At 39.3% G+C, this 24080-nt stretch overlaps 2 protein-coding genes across 7 annotated transcripts in view; both read left to right on the forward strand.

Annotated features, from left to right (window-relative positions):
• Nucleotides 1-408: 408 nt before the first annotated feature.
• Nucleotides 409-13445, forward strand: ubash3ba (ubiquitin associated and SH3 domain containing Ba). Its single transcript, XM_086057376.1, has 14 exons — nucleotides 409-1107; nucleotides 8434-8487; nucleotides 8585-8771; nucleotides 9125-9323; nucleotides 9405-9574; nucleotides 9718-9926; nucleotides 10240-10384; nucleotides 10762-10882; nucleotides 10959-11081; nucleotides 11199-11291; nucleotides 11475-11619; nucleotides 12046-12152; nucleotides 12343-12452; nucleotides 12547-13445. The coding sequence occupies exons 1-14, from the start codon at nucleotides 977-979 to the stop codon at nucleotides 12682-12684; spliced, it is 1932 nt and encodes a 643-aa protein (XP_085913502.1). The 5' UTR covers nucleotides 409-976; the 3' UTR covers nucleotides 12685-13445.
• A 73-nt stretch (nucleotides 13446-13518) lies between these two features.
• Nucleotides 13519-24080, forward strand: part of LOC147133271 (sorting nexin-19-like) — a 96247-nt gene continuing 85685 nt past the window's right edge. For 5 of the 6 annotated variants that reach the window (XR_015090333.1, XM_086057369.1, XM_086057374.1 and 2 more), the window contains exons 1-4: nucleotides 13519-13908; nucleotides 14874-14933; nucleotides 15212-15339; nucleotides 15494-15513. The gene's annotated coding sequence lies outside the window, so the exon portion shown is untranslated. The remainder of the gene's footprint in view (nucleotides 13909-14873; nucleotides 14934-15211; nucleotides 15340-15493; nucleotides 15514-24080) is intronic. The other variant, XM_086057371.1, reaches the window with a different exon arrangement.

Consider the following 24080-nt stretch of genomic DNA (forward strand, 5'->3'; position numbering starts at 1 on the left):
CCAATCGCAGGGCACACAGAGACAAACCAAAACAAAACATTTTTTTAAATTTATAAATTAAGATTCCCAGCTTTACTTAAGCACAGTGTTAATGTTTAAACAGTCCATGGCTGACAATATTAAAAATACTTAGTAGTAATATAACATTGAGAACCACTGCCCTACACAACAAATAATCTTGTAACAATGAATGTCATTTTTGTTCCTGATAAAATCCCCAAACTATCAAACAACACTGATTATTAATTGAATGCTTAGGTGCTGTACAATACTGTAATACAATTTGTTCTAGTGACGTCACTGATATAAGAAAAGCGACCTAATTAAAAAAATAGTTTGCCTGCCTTTACCATGGCAACAGATGATGTTATTTTTCTATTTGCACTCCTTTACGCATGCGTATTGACACCCACTTTTCTTAGACAGGAAGTGTGAACCACTCTTTCCACCATCCGCCCCCACATCGGCTATGCATCACACCGACTCAAACTCATTTAAATAACATTGCAATTCTTTATCACTTGTCTGTCATTTCCACGAGACAACCCACTGGCGTCTTACCCGCTAGCTAACGCCTCGCTGGCCCTTTAACTTGGCGGTTTGCCGATTCTTGCCTTCCAGGCAGATCTTCTGTCACCCCCCTCCCGGGAGACAAGTCCGCGGTGGAAGGAACGAAGCTAGCGTTTTAGTTGCATCTGATTTCTCATTCGGCGGACCGGATGCGAGAGGCGAGCTCGAGCCCTACATGTTCCCCTCCGCCGCCGGGGACGGTAGCTCGCAACCACGGCTGGCCCAAACAGTCGAGGTGACTCGGCATGGCTGAGCTACGAGCTCAGTTTTTGCTGCACCTAACTTACGCCTCATGAGACTTTAGCTTCCCTCTTTTTTAGGTGTAAAATATACGTTTATTTATTTTTTTTTTTTATTAAATGAAATGAGATACGCCAGGGGACCGTCCTTACCGATGGAGCAGTGAATGATGGCAGCGAAAGAGGAACTCTACGCCAAAGTGACTCCGCGGAGACAGCGCCAGACCCGCGCAGGCACCGTCAAACATGGGTCAACTCTGGACGTGCTGCTGTCAATGGGCTTCCCTAAGACCAGGGCGTGAGTACGCTGCCCCAGCACACACACACTAACACCAATACTCAGCACGCAACTACTGTTCTGTACTACGTCTTTTGATGTGGCGTTTAGACCTTGGCTCCACTCCTGCAGAAAGATGCTGTGTTGAGTGACTCAGATGTTGCACTTGCCAGCCTCTCTCTTGGATTCAGTGGATCATGCTCAAGTATTAACCCCCCCGCCCCTCCGTTCATCTTTGACAGGGGTGGGTTGCCAAGAAACAACACTGTGTGAATGAAATATGGAGGTTACGTAATGATGTTAAAAATCCCCATAAATAATTAAAGTATTGTCCTCCGAACATAGCTGTGGTTTGTTTCTTAGGCATTCAAAATTGAGGCTGATCATTTTGTGCAGTGGTAGTGAAAACAACAAGGCTTCAACCTATTTAGTCATCCTTTTTTGAAATGAGATTAAATTATATCACTTACTGTATACCTCACATTCCTGTGTGGAGTTTTGCATGTTTTGTTGACTACCTCCCACATCCCCAAAACACACATCAGTTAATTGAAGACTCAAGATACGAGTGTGAATGATTGTTTGTCTATGTGTGCCCTGCAATTGGCGACTAATCCACTGTGGTGTGGACCCCACCTTTTCCCCAAAGTCAGCTGGAATAGACCCCAGCTCACCAGTGACCCTAGTGAAGATAAGTGACATATAGAAAATGGATGGATGGACATCACCGCAGTGCAAAACTATGCCTCACCCAATAAATAAGTCAATCCCAAAACATTCAACCTATTCCCACTTTTGAGTGTCAGGTGCATAAATACACAGCAGTACCCTACACTAGGATTCAAATCAAGTGCTTCAACATATGTGTTCTGCCATTTTTATATGCAAAACAACGCATCACTTGACGTTTTAGGTTTGGTTCAGTACATTTTGACTCTTGGGAAAATCAATGTCTTGTATAGTTTGATGAAAAGAGAAAGAATAAACAAATAAGTATTCTCACAGAATGATTATTAAATATTACTGATGTTTTTTTTTTTTTTTTTTTTTTTTTAGTAAACAGAAATAAATCTTTGTTTGTCTATGCCAGCAGCGTTTCGCGATAGGGAGAAAAAAAATGCTCTTACATCGCATGGCAAAAAGTACAATAAACCTGTTTACCCACCACAGGTGGGAGTTAATCACATATGCAAGTGTCAAGTCATAGCTTTCAGTTTCAAGTAAGTCCCAAGTTTCTGTGGGAAAAAAAATCAAACAAGCCAAGTCGCGTCACCACAAAATTCAAGTTGAGTCAAGTTATTACTTTGTTCAAGCAAGTCATAAGACAAATCATACATGCTTACTCAGCACAACATATCGACGCTGTTCTGTAAAAAACACGCGTGTCCAATTTTGTCATTTAAAAAAAAAATCCACGTTAATGTAATGTCTGTAACTCATAAACCCCATTGCCATAAAAGTAAAACAAAATGCGAAAAATGGACTTGAGTGTTTTTCACAGGACAGCGACGATATATTGTTAGTGATAAAATATTCTTTTACTGATCAACACAAACAAGTATATTTTTATCTGTAAAAATTAAGTGAATACACAACATTTACATCTCTAAAAATGAAACAAGAGTATGAGATAATGGATGTATTTGTTATTCAAAAGAATACGTTATTATTAATTAACATTTCTGTAAGTGTTTACAGCCACCAAGAGCAACAACGAGGAGCCACCACAAACGAACTGAACCAAAACAGACGAACCAAATAGTTTGGACGTTTTTCAAAAACCGTTACAAACCGTTCCACCCCTAATTTCCAATTTACTGACTGTAGTGTGTGTCACGCCACCTTTTTGGTACAGTAACTTAGGTTGAATAGTGCCCAAAAAAGTGTATAGTACAGCATTTGTGTCAGTTTGAATTTGGAAGAGAGAAAATCTCATCTGAGGTTAAATGATTTATCGTGCCGTTTGTGAACGTATTGTATTGTATTGTTATGCACAAGTGAAACATTTAAAAAATTAAATGCATTTTCTATTTTTGTAATTGGGTTATTTCCCAAATGGCAGTTTGAGAGGCAATAACAGAAAAATTTGCCACCAGGGCCTAGCTTCAGGGAACAAGGACTTTATTGTGTTGGAGGGTGGTAGTATGAAACACAAATACACACACAGATGCACACGTACACAAGTGTGTGAGTATCAACCCTTGTGTTAAATTGAGAGGTATCGTTGCTGAGTCATTCAGGAATTGGCCGGTGGTATCAGATAGGAGCTGCAAGGACAGCAGCACCTCTGCTCACTGCTCATGTCCGATGTCCGGAAGCAAACTGATCTCGTTTCGATTTCATCACTCTGGTTTGCTTCTTATCTCTCTTAAAGAGTCTCTTGATATTATTTCAATTATAAATAATACACCAACTGTGTGGCTGGATTTGGTTGGATCGCTGAAAAATGTGGCAACTGCAAGTAAAGTTGATGCCGGTTCTCGTGCTTCCAGTCTCACTGTTCATGAAACCACTATAGTGCAGTGTCTTTTTATCATGTCATATTTTTATCATTAAAACAACATTATTAGGTTATTTTTCAAAATCATTCAGCCCTATATACTGTAAAATATTGATGGTGGTTTTGGGGTGTTGGCACAGATTAAAGGGATTTCAGTTCATTCAACGAGGAGTATTGATTTGCTATATGAGTAAACTCAAGGCACCACTGTAACGATACAGACGTTATGTGTACATGAAGCACATTCCAGTGCAGGCATTTTTCATGAACAAACTGAGCTCGGATTCAAGGCAGCTAAGCGGAAGTCGCCCATTTCCTGAAGTGGCTTGTGACCTCCTCGCTTCTCTGTTGGTTTGAGGGCAGCTGATGCAGAGGTTGCAACGTCTCACACATACGAGAAAACAACACTGAGCAGCAGTGAGGGGCCATCAGTGACAGTCATGAAAAGATCATTGAGGTGGCAATGTTGTCATTGTTTAATCATTATTGTATTTCTAGATTTAAGTCCAACACTTTGTAGTTTCTTCCAAAATGATTCTTGTCCGTGTTAAGCTTCAACTAATGAAGTCCAAACCAAGTCAAGTTAGTCACACAAAGAGCTGCAACATAAAACAAAACAACATACTTCACCCACACAATGGCCCACTCACTTCCGTTATTATGGTGTCTCTGGCGTACTCTGTTCTCACGTGTGATTTTGAATGTCTTTGCTCCAGAAATAATGAAGCATGAAAAAAGAAAATCAGTTCCAGACACTGATTATCCACTACTGGGTTTTTGGGAACGCGATCAGGCAGAAAAAAATAGGTTTATGATTTGTATTTGTAAACAGCAAGCCGCCCTTGTTTCTGACATCTAATTCCACACAGGAAGGGTATTAAAACACTCACACAATTACAATCAAACTCCTCCCATCGATACAGGGATAATTAGTCGTTTTCGGCGGCATGTGATACAGGATAATATTTGTTGTTTTAATTTACTGTTGTTATAAGCTGCATAAATAAGATCCTTGGGCACATTTTGAAGTCCATGCAAACATATTTACAAACACAATTAAATATAATGCCTGAAATTAACATTTCTGTTGCTAAATCAGACAAATAATGACCATTTGTCGAGAGACTTTGCTTTCTACTGTGCTTCATACATTTTTTGTTGTGCCAAAAAACCCTCCCACGCATCACTGTTTCATCTGTTTCGTTTTATGGGGGCGGCAAAACCTAATCTGTAAGGACTTGGGCTTCGGAAACGGAAGGTCACGTTTCAAGTCGTGCTGCAGACAAAAAAAAAAAGAAGCCAACTCGTAACAGAGTTGCTAGTCTGCTTCCTGACTGCTGTCAAAGTGCCCTTGAGGAATGCACCGGCCCCTCAAGAATTGAACTTCATTTGAACTGAGGTCTCAATAGATTTGCTGACGTCTAACGTGAAATCATGTGTGGTCAAGTTCAGACAGTCCCTTGAGTGCATGGGAAACTGAAATCACCTTACATTTGCTTTTAAAGGCTATTTTGCTGCATAGACTGTATATACACATTGTGGCATTGCTCAATTTCCATTGTATTGTACTGAAATGTTTGACTATGAGAGCTTTCCTGGCCTAGTGTCATCCACACGTGCCTTTTTTTGGTGTGTGTGGCGCTTGGCAGAAGGAAACCTCTTCGCCCTGTTGGGGTGATATGTGCACTTAAGTGATGGCGTTCCCCTTTGGTTTGTAAACAGGAAATGTTCATTTGCCTTTAGAGCTGAGTCACGGAGTGGCCCTTATGCATCAAGTTGTTGCTCAACACATACATTATAGTGCGTATGTGGTGAAACTATTGTAGTTTGGATCATTGGAATGTTACACAACTGTATTATAATACATTAAAAATGTGATCAGGCTCTTTGACAAGTAAGCCTTTAGAAGTCAAGGTAACTTAGCACTCGTTGTTATATCATTTTGTACTTGTGCGGTTCTCAAGCACGTTTGTTCATTCACTTGAGAGCTAATGGAGCCTCCCCTCTGCTGGCCATTTTTAAGAATGCAGCTTGAAGGGAATTATAACTTCGGTTTCTTACTGCGTGTACATCCTTTGGAAATAACAGAAACAGGCCATCCTATGTTTCGCCCTGGATTGGATTTTGTGATATCTTCTCAGTCACAGCTGGCTGTATACCTTCATGCCCTTTTGAGAAAAATAGTTTTCTATTCCCCCAACCCAACACAGAACAAGGTGAAAGAGTGCAGCCAACACATACTATAACACAAGTGAGTTTTTTTTTTTTGGGTGGGGGGGATGGGTACTTGATTGCATTTCCTTGATTAAGTGTGCTGTAAACGATAGTCTGAGTACACACACGTTGTAGTAGAGCTGCACATTGTATTTGTTGTGACACTTTAGCCAATGAAGTCCCCATTGTGAACTTTGGACTGAGTGAGGGCATGCTGCCTCAGGGTCTGTAGCCGAATGAATCGAGGACCCTCTCATTGGCTAAAAATAAAAAATAGCTTATTGAATGTGAATGCAGCAGTGGCACAATACAAATGTGTGAATTCATTAGACCATAATACCACAGTGCCTTCATTTGACTTCCATCCCAACAGAAGATAATGACCGTTTGTGTCTATTCAGAAGCGTGACAAACCGTATCTTGGGTGACTAAGCACTTGATAAATGTGGAGGTTTTATTGCCATCTAATGGAGTGAACACAACAAACCAATACAAAGGAAAGTGTCAATGATTCGCAAATCTCTGTGAATCTGAGCAAAATCCACAAACTCATGTGCACCACTTAAGGATTAAATAGTAATTGTTACAAGTTTATTTTTAGGGATTGCTAGTTATTTAAAGGGAAGTCAACCTAAAAATATTTTTTGAAGAATATGTTCTATGCAGGCCCACTAGTTGAAACAAGGCATTCTAATTGTGTGAAGGCGAAGGCCTTCACGCATATGTTATTCTACACCATTCACCTTTATTTTTATTCTCTTTTATTCCTCGCACTTTTTTGGCTTGCTTCTATTTCCACAGTTTTCACCCGATTCTTGCCATTCCAACTTTAATAGATTCCAAAAATTCACGGCTTCCGGGGGGCATTTTTTCCGCCCCTAACATTCACGGATCCCCCAAAATTCCCCGTTTTTCACCTCATAAAAACCCATTCATTTCCAATGGGACATTCAACACTTCCCCATCTGTTGCGCTGAATCGATTCCCGCTCATTCCACAAATTTTCATAGAGGTCATTCAACTCACATTACACATCACACACAATTCCTACTTCCCCAAAATTCAAATTATTCAACCTTAAAAAAAACAATTAAAAAAATTCACCATTCATTCCCAATGGCACAATCAACACTTGATATTTAAACCATTCCAATTTAAATTTCACAACATTCAGCTCATTCAACTCACATTCCACATGACCCACAATTCCTACTTCCCAAAAATTCAAATTATTCAACCTTTAAATGCATTTTAAAAATCCCAATGGCACATTCACGACTTTCAGCTCATTCAACTCACAATTTCACATTGGAGGCAGAATAACTCAGTGGTAAAGTGGTTGTTTCCCAACCAGGAGGTTGTGGGTTTGATCCCTGCCCATTCCCTCATTGTTTCACTTTTTTCCCCCTGACTTCCTTCTGTCGTTGTTTCCTTGCTTCCTCTTTTCTTGCTTCCCTTCAGCAATTTTCTATATCATTCGAGGTCATTCAACTTCATTCAGTATCATTCCAACAAAAATTCAATTGATTCAACCTTAAACCCATTACAAAATTCATTCCCAATGGCACACTCACATTCAGCTCATTCAACTCACATTCACACCTTGGAGGCAGCATGGCTCAGTGGTAGACTGGTCGTTTCCCAACTTGAGGTTGTGGGTTTGATTCACGGTCATTCCTTTCTTGTTTCACTTTTTTTCCTGAATTATTTTTTTCATTGTTTCCTTGCTTCCTCTTTTCTTGCTTCCCTTCAGCATTTTTTTTATATCATTCGAGGTCATTCAACTTAATTTCGTATCATTCCAACGCATTCCACAGCTTTTATTCAGTGTCTTCGCCTTCACACGCAATTTCTCCAGAAATTGCAATCTCTAGTTAATATTGTGTTTGTGGAATATGAGTTAAGCAGCAAAATCCACCCAGTTTTAGCCATCTCAGGGGGCGGCCATTGTGTCACTTCTGTCGACTGAAAATGACATCACAACTGCTCAGGTATAACGACCAATCATGGCTCATCTTAAGTAAACAAGTGAGCTGTGATTGGTCGTTACCTGAGCCCTGAGCAACTGTGATGTCATTTTCAGTCGACAGGAGTGACAAAATGGCCGCTCCCTGAGATGGCTATAAACAGGTGGATTTTGCTGTATTCCATAAAAGCAATATTATTCAGAATGCCTTGTTTCTAGTGAGCCTGCATAAAACATATGCTTGAAAAAAAAATGTTTAGGTTGACTTTCCCTTTAAAATAAAATATTTTTGAAAATAAACTAAAACATTACATGCAAAACACTTAATGTATACTTGTGTTTTTCCTCCAAGAGAATGAAAGAATGAGTCTTAATAACGCTGACATGTTGGCTGTGAGATAAGAAATAATTTCAACATCATAAGCCAGCCAGGAAATGTTTCTGTTCCGTCCAAATCAATGTTTTCTACTTTCACTGTCAGTACTGTTTCAGGAGCTCCTGTTATGAATTATTGAGTTTGTCTTGTCATTTTACTACTCTCTTGGGATGCGTGTTCTTTTATCACTGTCCCATGGTGTGTAGCAATCTCCCTCTAATAAACAGAGGCCGGAAGAGCATCTATTGATTTTTGTGAATGTGATTTCTCTTGATCTTTGTGTCTTTACAGCTTGAAAGCTTTGGTTTCCACAGGAGGGAAAAACGTCCAGGCAGCTTGTGACTGGTGAGAAGTACGCACACACACACACAAGTTGTCACTTTCCCCCCCAGTTACTAATTCAATGTGAATAAAGTTCATCAATCCGTGTGTGTGTCTCTAGGCTCTTTTCCCATGTGGATGACCCTTTCCTGGATGACCCTCTGCCCAGGGAATATGTGTTGTATCTGCGACCCAGTGGACCACTGCTGCAGCAGCTCTCGCACTTTTGGCAGCAATCTCGTCTCTCGTGCGGCAAAAACAAGGCACACAACATCTTCCCCCATATCACCCTCTGCCAGTTCTTCATGGTCAGTCTCAATCTCATGTCTGTATGCGCTCAAATTATGAGGTTTTACCTAAGCTTCAAGCTTTTGGATTGACTGGTTGTCATACTGCACGTAAAAGGTTTTTGTGTGTGTTATTCTTCAGCGATGCTGCACAAATTTGCACAGCTGCAATTGTGTAAAAAAAAAAAAAAAAAAAGCAGGTTTTTGTATTTGTCTGCCTTGTGTTTAAAATGGGCGTAGTAAAACATGCAACTGATTCAATCAATGAAGAAAATGTGCAGTCTTGCATTCGCTGATAAATTAAGGTTTGATTTTAATCCTGCTTTAATGTTTCATTCTGGATTTCAAGGCTTTTGTTTCTGTCAACTCTACAGTGTGCCGATGGGAAGGTGGAGGCGCTGTCGGATGCCCTCCAGTCCTCTGTGGCAAAGTGGAAAGGTCGTATACCCATGCCCCTTCCCCTGGAGCTGTACACTTCCTCCACCTTTATTGGCCTCTTTGTGGAGGAACAGGTGGCGGAGGTGCTGAAGAGTTTTGCAGCTGATTTTGCAAATGAAGCGGAAACTAAAGCAGGTTCATGTTTTTAATGTCTTCACTGTAGATTACAAATCCAAACGTGACATAGATGTCAGCGTGCGTGTTTTCTGTGTCCAGATGTGCATGTTGAGCACCATAAGAAACAACTGCATGTCACATTGGCATACCACTTCCAAGGCAGCCATCTTCCAGTCTTGGAAAAGTTGGCCAAAAACGTGGATGTGTCGTCAGGCTGCGACTGGCTGGCTGTGCTCTTCTCCCGGGATATTCGTTTTGCTAATCATGAGGTAGGAATGCATCCTCTCAAATACATGTGATGGCTCACTGTGGCCTTTCAGATGGTGACGACAATTAGTCCAATATATCTGAATTATTATTATTATTATTCACGCTTTAGTGCTGATTAAAAATGTCTGTTTTTCTCTTCTAGACACTGCAAGTCATGTATCCCTATGTGCCTCAAAATGATGATGAGCTTGAACTGGTGGCCGGAGACTTCATCTTCATGTCGCCTATGGAGCAAAGCAGTGCAAGTGAGGGCTGGGTGTACGGCACGTCGCTGGGCACGGGGCTGTCCGGCCTGCTGCCTGAGAACTACGTCAGCCGCGCCGATGAGTCTGACACTTGGGTTGTTCATGGGTAGGAATGAGCGCAGTACAAAACCGCTTGCCTTTGAGTTCATTACGGGAACTTTGTGGCCTGTGCCAGTGTAGATACTGTATAGCACACCATAATGACCTGTGCTCTAATAGAGACAGGTTAATTGTACCTTCTGTCCTCTAATGGAAGAGCATTTAATTGTTCTGTCTGTCACTATAAGATATAGCCATGGACAGATTTGCTATCTCCTGGTAGCAGAGTAGTTAGCACAGTCCATAGCCCTAGTCCTACTAGTCCACGATTCTCCTTGATGAAAAGTGACAATGTCTCTGTGTTTTTGTCCAATCCTCAGGTCTCATTCTGTTCTTAACTACACCTCCCCGTCTAACGCTGGCAGCTCCCTAGGTGGGTTACTGTTTGATGAGCAGCACACTGACAGTCTGCTTGACAGTCTGGTGGATCCTCCCAGCCTTGGTGGTCTCTGTCCTCCCATGCAGGTGCCCTCCTCCTTTGTTATCTGTGTTGTAGAAATGTCACACATCTTACCTCGTGACTAGCAGATAACACTGTATGGACAAAGGTCTCAGAATACATTTCTTGACCACAAAATTAATCAATCAGGACTATGACTATTATTTTTTGGAGAATTGAGCAGCCCTTTGTAAACACTGTGGTAAGGCATTTTTCTATTCCAGTGCATGAAACAGGGTCCATGTTAGCATACTTTGATGACATAATTTGAACACCTTTAGGGATGAACGCGAATAGAAAATGTGAGCCAGTAGGACCTCTTTCAGGGTAAACATCAGGGACAGGCATCCCTACTGTATACCATTTAGATGCAAATGGTCTCCTCTTGCCTTACTTTTTCCAGGTGACACGGGCAGCTGGTCAGTCCTCTTTGTCCAAGATGAGATTGTTTGTGTGTCGACACGGGGAGAGGATGGATGTTGTGTTTGGGAAGCACTGGGTCACTCAGTGCTTTGACGCCAAAGGTGTGTCTGCAGCAGGAACCAGTGACCCCTTTTGCTTCTGTAACGTAACCACTAACTCTGATTCTTTGGTGTGTAGGCAGATACATTCGCTCAAATCTCAACATGCCATCCAGCCTTCCAACCAGAAGCGGTGGTCACAGGGACTATGATAAAGATTGTCCAATTACTGTATTCGGCTCCTCCCAAGCCCGTCTTGTAGGTTGGTTCTGTTTTGGAAAAAAAGCCACACGCAGGCATTGGGACTGTTCCACGCAAAGTGACATCTTTCCCATGATAAATCCTGCAGATATAATCACGGTATTGTGCTCTGTCCCAGGTGAAGCCCTGTTGGAAAGCCACACCACAATAGACTTTATTTATTGCTCTCCTTCACTTCGCTGCGTCCAGACCGCTCAGCACATTCTGCAGGGTAGGACCCCTCAAATACTAACATACTGGTACATAATTTGAACGTGACCTAAATTAACTTTGACCTCTGTTCTCTGTAAGAGACATTAATTAACGTGAGAGACTTTACAGTACACAGCTCATGTAAAGCAGAACCCGAGGGAAGTCTTCTCTGACAGTGTCTATGTGGGGTTTGATGTTTCAGGTCTCCAACAGGAGGGAAAGACAAAAATCCGTGTGGAGCCTGGACTTTTTGAGTGGACCAAGTGGGTTTCAGGCACCTGTTTACCCACCTGGATCCCCCCATCAGAGCTGGCTGCTGCTAACCTGAGTGTGGATACAACGTACAGGTACAGAGCCTATTCTCTGACAATTAGTGTATCATTCGTTTTTTGGAACCAAAACAGAAAATGAAAAACAAACAAAATAATGACTTGTTTTCTCAATATTCATCCCAAAAAATCAAATGAAAAAACGGAAAATGACTCATTTTCTGATATCAACACCTATGTCATACTCTGTATCATTACACATTCTGTTCTGCCGACATTATTATTATTATTATTATTATTATTATTGTTTTTCGCATTTTGCTTTTGTGCACAAATCGGAAATTGGAAAAGGAATAATTTTCCATTTTTTTCATTTTGTTTTTCGTCTCATTTTTTTACTTTCTGTTTTGTTTTGAAAAACAAATGAATGAATGATACACAGATTTCTAACCTTAGCATATGAACATATTCCCTTAACGTATTCTGTATGTCCCTCGTCTTTAGACCTCACGTTCCCGTTAACAAGTTAGTGGTTTCTGAGTCGTATGACATCTACATCAGCCGGAGCTTCCAAGTGACTCGAGAAATCCTATCAGAGTGCAAAAATCTGGGTACGGTGGACTCTTGGTCTCAATATTTTACCAAATTGTTCATTTTCCGACTGCCACTATCAGCTTGGCTAATGTGCTTTGTCATCCTTAATATTCCAAGTGCTAAAAGTTACATACTGCATGATGAATTGCTGAGTGTGAAGAAGTGATAATATCTGTGGAATTTGGTTCTTCTGCCTCTTTCACACAGGGAACAAGGTCCTGATTGTGGCCCATGCTTCCTCTCTGGAGGCCTGCACTCGCCAGATACAAGGACTCAGCCCACAGAACTCCAAGGACTTTGTGCAAGTTGTGCGAAAGGTCGGCCAGATGCTGGTTACATCACATCGAATAAGATGTCTTATTGTTTCTTCGCAAAAAGACAGATATGCATCTGCTCTGTGCATTTCTACAGATTCCCTACTTGGGGTTTTGTGCTTGTGAAGAAATGGGTGAGACAGGGGTGTGGCAGCTGGTTGACCCCCCCATCCTGCCTTTGACACATGGACCCAATCACAGCTTCAACTGGAGGGAAATGCTAATGCAAGAATGAAGAATCCCACACATTTCCTTTAACATTGCGAACTGCAGAATCTATATTTATTTTTGACCCACACTGCTACCAAAAAAAAAAAAAGAAAGAAAATGAACTAACACGTCTGGCTTCCATGAACTGCATCTTGTCAAAAACATGCATTTTTTTTAATCGGAGCAAATGTATTGAGATGCACAGCTCAGGAATGTGATGCTTTCAGCAAACAGTAGCTGGACTCATGTCTTTGTACTCTCTCACCCGTGTATACACTGTGACAAGAATTATTTGAGAGAGACTACATTACATTTCAGAAACTATTATTTGACTTGTGGCTACAACTCTACCAAGGAAGAAGCACAAAAGGAATGTTGACAGGGAAGACATTTTCATCATTGTTTTCATGGTGGAAATGGGTTGTTTCTTTGTTCTTTTACCTGATTTTATTCCAGTAAATGTCATACTCTGTATCATTACCCATTCTGTTCTGCCGACATTATTATTATTATTATTATTATTATTATTATTATTATTATTATTATTATTATGTGGACCCAATGCAGTTTTGATAACCCCCACTGGAACATAATTGAACATTATTGTTTCATTATCTTCAGCTGTTGCTGCAATGTGATGCTATCATAATGCTTTTTAAAGATTGTTTTTTTCTGTCATTTTTGTCACATTTCACTTAACTGCATTTAGATAATTCAGAAAAAAGTGATTTATAAATCCAAATATCCCATTGCGCTTACAAATAAATAAAGGTGGTGGAGTACCTATTTCTGAACGTGTTGCATTTCTGTTGTTTGAATGTCGCAGCTTATTTTACACTGGCAGATCAGTCACCTGCAGTTGTACCAGCAAATTTAAACATTATATTCGTAAACTTTGAATGGAACCTTGACAACTTTTAATTTTGTACTGTTACGTTCAACTGTCTTCGTTTGTTTTGATATTTACAGCTTCAACGTCTGAAGAAAGGAAGAAGAAAATTACGCTGGTTAGCTTGTTGGGATTTAGCAACCTAGGCTAACTGATATACTAGTCGACTTGCGTTGTTGTCAAACAGGACTCAAGTTTATTTTCCAACCGTCGACAGTTGCAACACATTTTTGATAGGGTTAATTTTGTTATTTTGGATTTGGAGGTGGTTTAAAGAAGCTAATTTGTGTGGGTAATCCCAGTTTCATACAGGAGGTGGGACATGATGGACAAACATCCTCAATATGCTGGCCAGCTCAGGTAAGACAGACTTGACATAATCAAATATTTATTGCTTTTGTACGGCAGTTTTAAAAAATTATGAAGTCGTTCAAATATTTTGCATGAATCTACGTGATGAGTGGGCAGTTTGGGCACAAGGTGGCGCTCGATCCTGGTGTTCCCAACTAACAGGCTCTCGAGATGTGGACTAGAGGTCATTGTGTAATAAAGTAGTTTCCAATCAACAGTCATTTGCGAAATTAATGTGACTTTCTTACAACATTATCTATTAATAGTTTTAATAGGATAGGATAATGTTCACAATACACAATTTTTCGCTATGAATATGTATGTTCTTTGCAGTGACAGTAACAGAAAATACAATAATTACCTACCTAAATAACATAAACGAAGATGCTGTAAAAGATACATCACAAATTTAAATCAAGTAAAAAAAAAATACTGAGCTTTGCTTTTCAAGTCCCACCATAGTGATCAACATTAAAATAAAGTGACATAGTAGGCCTAAATCTTCATTTAAAAAAGACTACCGGTAAAAAGTTTTCTTATCATTGTGATAAGATACTGTGACATTATACACAGTTTGAATATTAACACTGCACTTAAATGTCGGTATCAAAGCTGTGTACAAATGTATTGAACATAACACTTAAATAAAAAAAATATATTTTAAAACAAACACGTTTCAAAAATTAAATGCAAATGTTTTATGTTCAAAAGTTAAAGACAACTGAATTGTACATAGAACGGTTCTGTTCTGTAAAAGTATTGTGCAGTACCGGTATTTAATACTGTGATTCTTTAGTGTATCACAAACAGCTGCCCGCATACCACACCTTGATAAATATTGTGATATACAGTACATATTTTTTGGCATATTTATAGGCATTAGTCATACAAAAACATACACTGAATAATAAGCATTTTTCTTGTTGCTTGTCTGACATATTTGCTTATACCTGGCACTGTGCTTTGATATTCAGGCTTTTACCAGCAGAGGACGCAACAGTCGCAACATCGTTTGCATTTAAGAAATGGAAAAGGTAGGAATTTTAGTTCGAAGCTAAAAGTACAACTTTGCAATCAAGTTTCGTGATGTACTGCAAAAAAAAAAAAAAAAAAGCTTTACAATTTGCAACACACTGTCCCTACACAATAATATGCCTTTTCATTATTATTAAATTTCACTAATAAAGTTAAAATTATTTTTAGGACATCAACTGTGATAGGCCTATACTTTAAAAAATTCTTTAATTCAGTTAAGGTTCTTATGGCCCTTTTGTCAGGCCTAGTAATGATCCTAGGAAACCTTTCACTTCAGATGAGACGTAGTTTGTGCAGTGACCATCTTGCAAGTTGGCCGGACTTCTTGCAACAAATGACATCAGCCAGGACAGTGGAGGAACTGAAAGTCTGGTTTCTATAGAGATGGTGTCAAAGGAGCGTTAGGTATGACTTTGCTCTGTCCAGCAATTATTATTTTCTGGAAAACAAACAAACAAAAAAAACCTGAAATTATACTTGGGGTTCATGGGGACTTAATTATTATCCATAATTATTTTTTAATTAAATATTCAATGGACTTTTTCTTTTTTTCTTTTAGGGACACCTGTGTTGATAAAGGTTAGTGGCATGTCATGTACTGTAGACACCTTTCTTGTGGACATCACACGGACACATTTATTTTTGATGTGCTGTACTTTACTGTACAACACAGAGCCAGTCACCTTTGTTAATGGAGTTTGACACAGCTGTCGTGAGGTAGTGAGACCACCTCTCGAGAGGGAATTAACGCACATCTGAGTCCAACTGCATGGGGCAAACACACACATGCTTGGCTCTCAAGCTTGCCAACGTCAATAACAGCAACGCCTTCATTTAATAAATTACATGAGCTTAATTTATGATTAAACTAGGCTGGTCATTTTTCGTATTTTAATTAATTGGCATTAAACCTAAACAGAGCAGTTATGTTGTTATTAATTACCATAAACACGACTGGTCTTTTTGAAATTGTCATGTGTGGGTACAGTAATGCAATGCCCACACATGACAAGTATTTTTTAAAAACATTTACGCCATTTGTAGTGTCAAAAATCACGCTTTAGACGTCAAAGCATTTTACACAATAAACGTTTTTTTTTACTATTGACAACAAAACAAAGAACAAAAAAACAAAAGTGGCTTCTGTCAGGCTAAAGGTGGTCATTTCACTAAATATCTGTAGTTGATGTAAATTAAGATGATTATGATGATGATGATAAAAATAATAATGAGTCCTTATTTTTTGATATTTTATGTTAAGAACCCCCCAAAAATACAGTCCCCTTTTCCACATAGATATTAATTTTAAGAATGATCTTGTGTGGTTTAACCAATTAAACATTAAGTCTTGTAACAAAGGCAAAACACTGCATGGAAAAACAGAATGGCATTCTAAAAGACATTTTGGCTTAATTTCTTCACATCAAACCTACGCATATAAACTGGTTCCTGTTGACCAATACTATTGTGCACTCCATTTTACCTAACTTCAAACAATTCCACACAATAGACTGAATTATTACAATTGATCAACAAATTGATTCTACCCCAATAATGTCATACAAGGTACTCTTTTCCCCACATACAAATGACTTTACAAAAAGTGTTACTTAGCTGCGTTCGGCCAAAAGCTAAAAAAGTGGCAAAAAAAATTATGCAGATCTCAAGAATATGTATTAGACCACGATGGTAAAAAAAAAAAGACAAAGGCAAAAAAAAAATCATCCAGCGCCATAAAATGCTCTAATACAGACTCTTTTTCAGTGAGCTCTTGACGTTTTACCATTGTAAACAGAAATGGGGAATTTCAAACATAATTCGCCTTTTTATGATCAAACTTGAGGCATCACACTGGGCTGACAGAATGAGAAGTTAGTCATGCATAACAATTGTTAAATAGATTTTTCTGTTCAGCGGTGGAAGTAAATAACTACACAGTAATTCAACATCAATTCAAAATTTAATAATGCGCTTTAGTATTTGTTTTTCTTTTTCGTCAAAGTTCATTTGGAAATAAATGGCTAACCATAATAATTACATTTCAGCATGAAACATACTTCCGTTAAAGAGCATTTGGCCTATTTACCATTACATAACATAAAAACAAATTTTGCATCACTATAACCTTTTAATTCTCCGTATGAAAACTAAACTGACCTTTTCTTTTTAATTTTCTGCAACTTGCATCAAAAGCACCAAAAAAACCCAAAAAAACCCCTGGAACTTTCTGGGTGTTTTTCATTTGTGTCCAGTCTTGGAGTAGTTGGAGAGAGGGAGGGGAGGAGGAGGAGGGGGGTGGAGTAAGGTTGGAGTTTCACACAAGAGGACTGGCAAAGGAGCTGCTTCATACTGTGCTGCTCTTGGCTCTTGCTCTTGGCTGTCCGTACATCTCTGTTTGTATTCGCTGGGAGTCAGCATGCACCTGTGTGTGAGTGTGTGTGTGTCTCATGTAATCCAACTGGTTGTTTACCCATGCTGTCATGTTAGCAGCTCACGCAGCAGTCTGCAGGGGAGAGGCAGAACTGGACTTGACAGACTGAACATAACAAAACCTCTGAACAAAGGAATGTATTTGGGAAGTTTGTGCCTCCATCTTGAGTTGAAAGACATCTGAGGGGACTAACTTTCCTTGCAGCAGTGAAGGTCTGACAACAAGATGACTGGTATAGTGAATGGTGAGTTACTTGCAAACAGCTGGAGTGATTGTAGGTTTCCTTCATTTGTAAACGCGTGTAGCTTTTCAGTTGATTTCATACCCAAGCAAATGTCTCACAGATCTTACTACAAGCTTTAAAAGTCTTTGTTTGCGTGCAAGTAGGTTTGCTTTTGTGGGGTGTGTGCTGTGTTTGTTGAATGTTATGATGACTGGGTTCGGGTTCACCTTTGGATTAAACTCAGCTGCTTCAGTTTATTTACATCTCTTGTGCACAGAAATAAACGCGCACGCACACACACACACATGCACACACGCGCGCACACAGGCAAACACAGGAAGTAAAATGACAGAGTGGTGTATTGCTTCATAACAGACTCCTGCGGGTCTAACTAGCAACTATGTTTGTAAAACATTATATCTCTACTGGATTTGTTTTACTACCTCAATGCATAAAAATATTATGTACAAATTATTCACTCATCCATGTTGACGGATTACTGTAGTCCAACCAACTGGTGTTGGATTTTTGAAAAGTTGTTGTCGTGTAGTTCGTCTCATTCTCTTACACAGAACTGCAATAATTCAAGGCGTTCACAGTATTACCAAGTAGCACAAATGTATCACTATTTTTACATGTGACTGCAGTACAGAGATTCAATAATGGCTAATAGATAGCATGCTAACTGATAAGGATGGTTTTGTGGGCAACTGAACATTAAAAGGGGCTACGAAAAATGTTGAATTTAAAAAATATTTCCTGACATTTGGAGAGGTTTTTATTTGGGTGTATTTGTTCATTATTCATTTTGACAATTGGCATCACAAAAACAGATCCCTTTCTTAGAACTAGTAGACTTGTAGGGAACCATGAGGTCATTTTTCAAATTTGTGTTTTTTAATTGTATTATTTTTTTAATAACTGCGGTTCTCATATTAAACTCTTTTTTTCCATTGCCTTTTCGTATGAAAATAACCTACATAGCAAGATGTATTTTATCAAGTATAAATTTGTCAGGGACAAATTCATGGCATATGAGGCAGGTATCTTTGAAGGTGGACAATTTTCGATCACCGTTGGTGAAATTGGATACAACTGAGTGCTATTGTAGTTGTTATTGTGTTAGCTAAATTATCTTGATCGTTTGACAGCCACCAGGAGGAGATATCAACAAAGCACATTTCTTCATGCTTCATTATCATTTTGTTATTCGTCATTATCGTTTCATTTTAAGAAAATACAACATACGTCCCATACTATGTTACAGTATGTATGTATTTGCAGCTGACGGATGACCTAAAAGGTCCTAAATACCCAGTCAGAATTGGTGTTCATCTGTATTTGTCCCTAGTGAGGTACAAAATCACATTCCTACGATACACTATTAATTATAAACCTCTACAAGTTACAAGACATGAACCATTATATAGTCACTGTCCTGTGAAGAACACTTATGTCCATTTCAAAACATTTTTTAGATTTTTGCTTGGATGGGGTTTCTGCGTTACAGATATCCCATTAACGTGAACAAATAAATAAATTACAAAATTGGAAGTATGTGTTTTTCACAGGACAGCGACGATATACTACTTTTTGGACTATTTACAAAAACAAAGCGGGTAATAGGGAAGAAAGGGATGGTTATGAGCTTCATACTTCACATTCTTAGCAGCTGACCCCTGGCAAATACGAACCGCCATACTTGACAGTGTAGCTACTAGAGTTCAGTATGACTGCAAAAGCATTTCATATGAGTTTCTCCGTATTCACAAGTACTGATTTCAATACTGTAATACTGTTTACAGCACTGCCGGCAAACTCATTTTTGTCGTGGCCCACATTGTAGCCAGTAAATAATTGTTTGCTCGGCTATTTTTTAAATTTATTTAACAAAAGCACAAGTAACAAAAAAATGCTTGTGATAACTCATATTTCAGTGTTGAAATAGAGGAACTCGACCCTCAAATTTGTTTACAATAATTTGTTCTTTGCAGCCACATTAGTCTAAACACGGTATTCTGATTAATATTGCGTTTGTGCAGTATGAATTAAACAGCAAAACCTACACGTTTTTATCCATAGCAAGGTCGGCCATTTTGCCACTTGCCGTTGACTGAAAATGGCATCGCAGTTTTTCAGGGCTCAGGTAACAGCCAATCACGGCTCACCCGTTTTCTGAGTTTGGCCATGTGACGTTCGCAAGCTGTAAATAACCTTCAGGTGAGAGTGGCACTAAATGCTTTTGGTAAAGTTGTAAATCCACCCGTGTTGTGTTGTACCAGCTACCTAGCGCTAAGATAAGCTAACCGTCTAAAGTTTGCGAACTCCCTTGGTGCTAGCAAAGGCGTTGATACACTGCCTAGATGGGTGGCTTTATTGACTGATTGCAGATTTAACTGTGTAATATAATGCTTATTAGCTGGCTAAACATTCTCATACATGTGCACACTTGCAGGTGTGAGGTCTCGGAAGAGCTGCGGAAGACCCACATACGTACTGCGTCACGCGCGCGTTGCCATCCAAACATTCCTGTGACACAAGTATGCTGTGATTTTTTTTTTTTTAACGGCCAATTTGCTTTCAATTCGAGTCACCGCCGATTCGCGCACAGCCCGAATTACATCTCATTGACATTATACAGTTGTACCTATAAGGCAAAATCCATTGAACGATGTGCTTGTGTTTTGGAAGAGAGTTGCTTCACTTCACTTAAATAGTAAATTCAGTCTCTGGTGCAAATTCTGTGGACTTGGCCACATTGTACGGAGCAGCCATGTCAGAGATGTGTGTACCGCATCACAATAAGAAACAATAAAACAATTTCTTGGTTTATAGTCATCAGAAGCAGTAACATGGCATCCTGCAGCCACTGCCCTGTGGTGTGACATTACTGGTCGGACAGTAACAATTGCTTTCATACATACATCACAGGGTGGGAGAATTAAGTGGGTGTCAGATGTCACACCCCAGTCCTGGCATTACGGAAATACCCTTACACACAGGCTGCATCCCGCATCTGTGATGACACTAATAGTACCTCAGTAAGCGAACAATTGCTGGGTCTTTGTCCCCTCTCTCGTGTATCTGCTGTTTTTTCAGAACAGCGATGCAGAAAATGGTGGCTTGTACAAGCAGTTTAGAAGGTGCTTCATGGTACCATTCATTATTGTTTCCCTTTCTCATTATCCTGTGTTTCTCTCAATCTCCCTCAACCAGTCGAGGCAGAGCATTCAGTATCCACTGGTCTTGTTTTTGCTCAAGGTTTCCTGTCTCTTGGGCATCACAAGATTCATGTGCACAAGGATGGGGCTTCGAGAGACCATGCAGGGTTTTATTCTTCAGGCTTTGTATGATAGCTTTGGACATCTTGGTATTTTCTCAGTCAGCTTTATGATGTGGATGATGCTTAATGAACTGGAATGACTTTATCCAGAGTTATTATCCAGAGTTAATAGCTTGAATTTCTTGACCGCTTAATTTGCTTGAGACCATTTGAAGTTGAAGGTGTTTCCAAACTTTTGACTGGTGCTGTATACCAATCGCTGCAAAGGAGATTGTGCAACCACCGGTGTTCTTATCGGGAAACAACATTTTGCGCCACGTATCCCGCACTGTGTTATTATTATTTTATTTGAACAACATGGCGCAATTGTCAAGGAATAAGCTGACTGCCTTGGCCGCTGTGGCGACATGTGGCAACAATACAAAGAGTGGAAACGGCAGAGAAATAAAAGGCCAGAGTGTGGATATTTGAGCAGCTGTTGGAAATGATTGCCCCTTTTCACTGACTGCAATGTTGTGAACTTGTGACGCTGTAGATAATCATGCTTTGGAACTGTGTTTTGTTTTTTTCAGATGGAACTAGGAGGCAATTATGAACAGTTTTAAAATAATAGTCAGAGTTCGCACAAAACCTTCAGTGCTTTTCCAGAAAGGAAACTAAATGTCAAGAAAAGCCTACTAGAACATATGAACTTTATTTGGGGTTAATCAGAGGCACTTTTAACTCATTCTATCACAATGACATATTTATATGTCATTTCACAATGTATCTGAAAAGGTCTAGTGACTGACGTGTGCTGGCTCCCATTTTAACATGAGTTCGAATGTGATTGGTTAATTCTGAGCACAGACAGCCTCATCCCCAGTTTTAAGGGGATATGCACATTTGTGCAACCACATTATCTTCGTTTTTAATTTTTACTTTTCTCTAAAAGAACTATGCTTTTCTTTTTTTTCCCTCAAAGTGAGTTGGACAGTTTATAAGTCACATTGATGGTGAGAACAGTTTCGTAATGATTTCTCTTGGTCTTAATTTTATATCACAAGAATTTGAAGAGGGATGTGTAGGGCTGCACAATATATCAATATAATATCTTCATCGCGATCATCACATAGAATTGCATGCTTTGACCAATTAGATGCAACCTTAAATGCGCATCACTATTCAATAGTTGAACAGTATTTAAAGGCATGACTGACTAAATAACTTATATACTAGGGCTGTGATGTTACACTTTTGTCCCAATCCGATACGGATCCCGATACTTGGGTTGCAATCTGATACGTATTGCGATACTTAAAAATAATAAAAAATAATAAATATATATATATATATTAAAAAAAATTAGGCATGTGTTTCCAAAGTTTTAACTTAAACCCTTTGCCATTCCACCTGGCAGTTTTACCTGAACGAAAGGTGCACCAAAGTAAATTTGATGCTGTACTTGAACCATTTGGAGTATCGGCATAGTTTTGATCTCTTTTTGAAAATAACATGTTGAATTTTTCTCCTCAACTGTCAGAAGTTTGAATACATAAAAGAAGGCCGACCCACAGCCTTCTATGTACCTTTCGTTCAGGTAAAACTGCCAGGTGGAATGGCAAAGGGCTACGTGCCATTTGACATTGGTTCAAGTGTCACGATTGAAAAATGCATAATCTGTTCCAGTAACTATTCCTGATACACAGGAGTGCAATAGATGAAACTTCATTCACAAAGCTCAACTTTGAGGGCCTCAAATGTTCCAAAAGTATGTTATAGAACGTGCAAAACATAACTTGACCAAAGGTATCGAAAGTATCGTTACTTCATCAACGTATCGATATTTGGTGTTGGCATAAGAAGTGTCACGATACATCGCGATGCGATATTTTTCCCAGCCCTAGTATATACTGTTATTTATTGCAATTAATTAGCCAAGAATACATTGAGATTTCTTATTTTGACACATTAAAAAAAAATATTTCATTGATTGGATAATGAACAATATCAAATATCACAATATTCAACACCCATATCACATCCCATGTTTTCCGCAATATCGTGCAGCCATAGCGTGTCGACTTTATATCCACTTTATTGGTGATTCAGTCCACGGTCTGTTGAGTATCTCTTGAGAACCCTGAAATGAGTCCATCCATCTTTTGCGATTGCAACAGCAGGTGCCATGGACAAGTTGAGGTCAGTAGCAGCTTTTTCAGCTTGTTCAAAGGTAAAAGTGCTGCCTCTGACCTAGTACTAGAACTGAGACTAAAGTGTTCTCAAGCATGAAACAACAAAGCTCTGGCTTCTTGCTGTCAATGTTTGACTGTATGTTGCAAATAATTCTATGCTATTCCTTTGTGTTCCATGTTGCAATCTGTGGTAGCTACAATATACAATCTTTTTTTGTGAATAGTGAAATCAGGTTATGTTAGGCTATTGTTTCTTTGTTTTCACATATTGCACCATACCTGCCTGGGTTATTAACTATTTGCTTAGCTAAGTAACCTCAAAATGATCAGTGCATATTTATGGTATTGTACTGGACAGTGATGACAAGTAGAATTTGGACAACTTATTGTACAAGCCAGACCTCACACTTGCCATCAGCTGTACAATAAGCAACTTCCTCTTTTTCTCCTTCCTCTCTGTCCCTTTGACCGCCTCTCTCCTTTGTTCTATCTTTATCTGCTTGAGCTCTTATTATATGTCTGTCCCTTCCTTTTTTCTGCATGTTTCCTTTCCTGTAGCCATTTTGCTCTTTCTTCTCGGTCTGACAGCACGCCGTATCTTGCAGATACACAAACGTGTGATAAGCAACAAAGATTAGCCCACTTACATCCCAACTCAACGTTGAATTTCAGAACTCCAACATGCATGTTTTTTGTTGGTGTGTCTTTTCATCTTGTTTGTGCTATTATTTCTTTCTTGTTTCTTCAGCAGTGACATGCCTACCTTTCCTATTCATAGTCCTGTCATTGCAACACATCACTAATATTTTTTGCTTTGCTTCGTAGCTCCTCTCAGGGTCAGGCCCTCTAATTATAGTACTGCAGTTGCGTTGATTTACCCGAGAGCGGGACCAGAATATGCATCATACTAAAAGAGCATCTTGAGTTGCATTCTCTTTACCAGATGTTTGCATTTCTGTCCTTCTCCGGTCACACGTCTGATTGAGTTGTCGTAGTAGGAAATAATGACGTATATGGGTAACTCCTGTCGTGTGT

Source organism: Filicampus tigris, chromosome 17, assembly GCF_054856515.1.
Source record: "Filicampus tigris isolate MCC_2025a chromosome 17, RoL_Ftig_1.0, whole genome shotgun sequence".
Lineage (NCBI taxonomy): Eukaryota > Metazoa > Chordata > Actinopteri > Syngnathiformes > Syngnathidae > Filicampus > Filicampus tigris.

Excerpts from the sequence above, each read along its gene's own strand:
- ubash3ba (XM_086057376.1), top strand. The coding sequence starts at position 977 with ATGATGGCAGCGAAAGAGGAACTCTACGCCAAAGTGACTCCGCGGAGA. Across the intron at positions 9,927-10,239 it reads GACACTTGGGTTGTTCATGG|GTCTCATTCTGTTCTTAACT; the intron begins GTAGGAATGAGC and ends TCCAATCCTCAG. Across the intron at positions 11,082-11,198 it reads CTCCCAAGCCCGTCTTGTAG|GTGAAGCCCTGTTGGAAAGC; the intron begins GTTGGTTCTGTT and ends GCTCTGTCCCAG.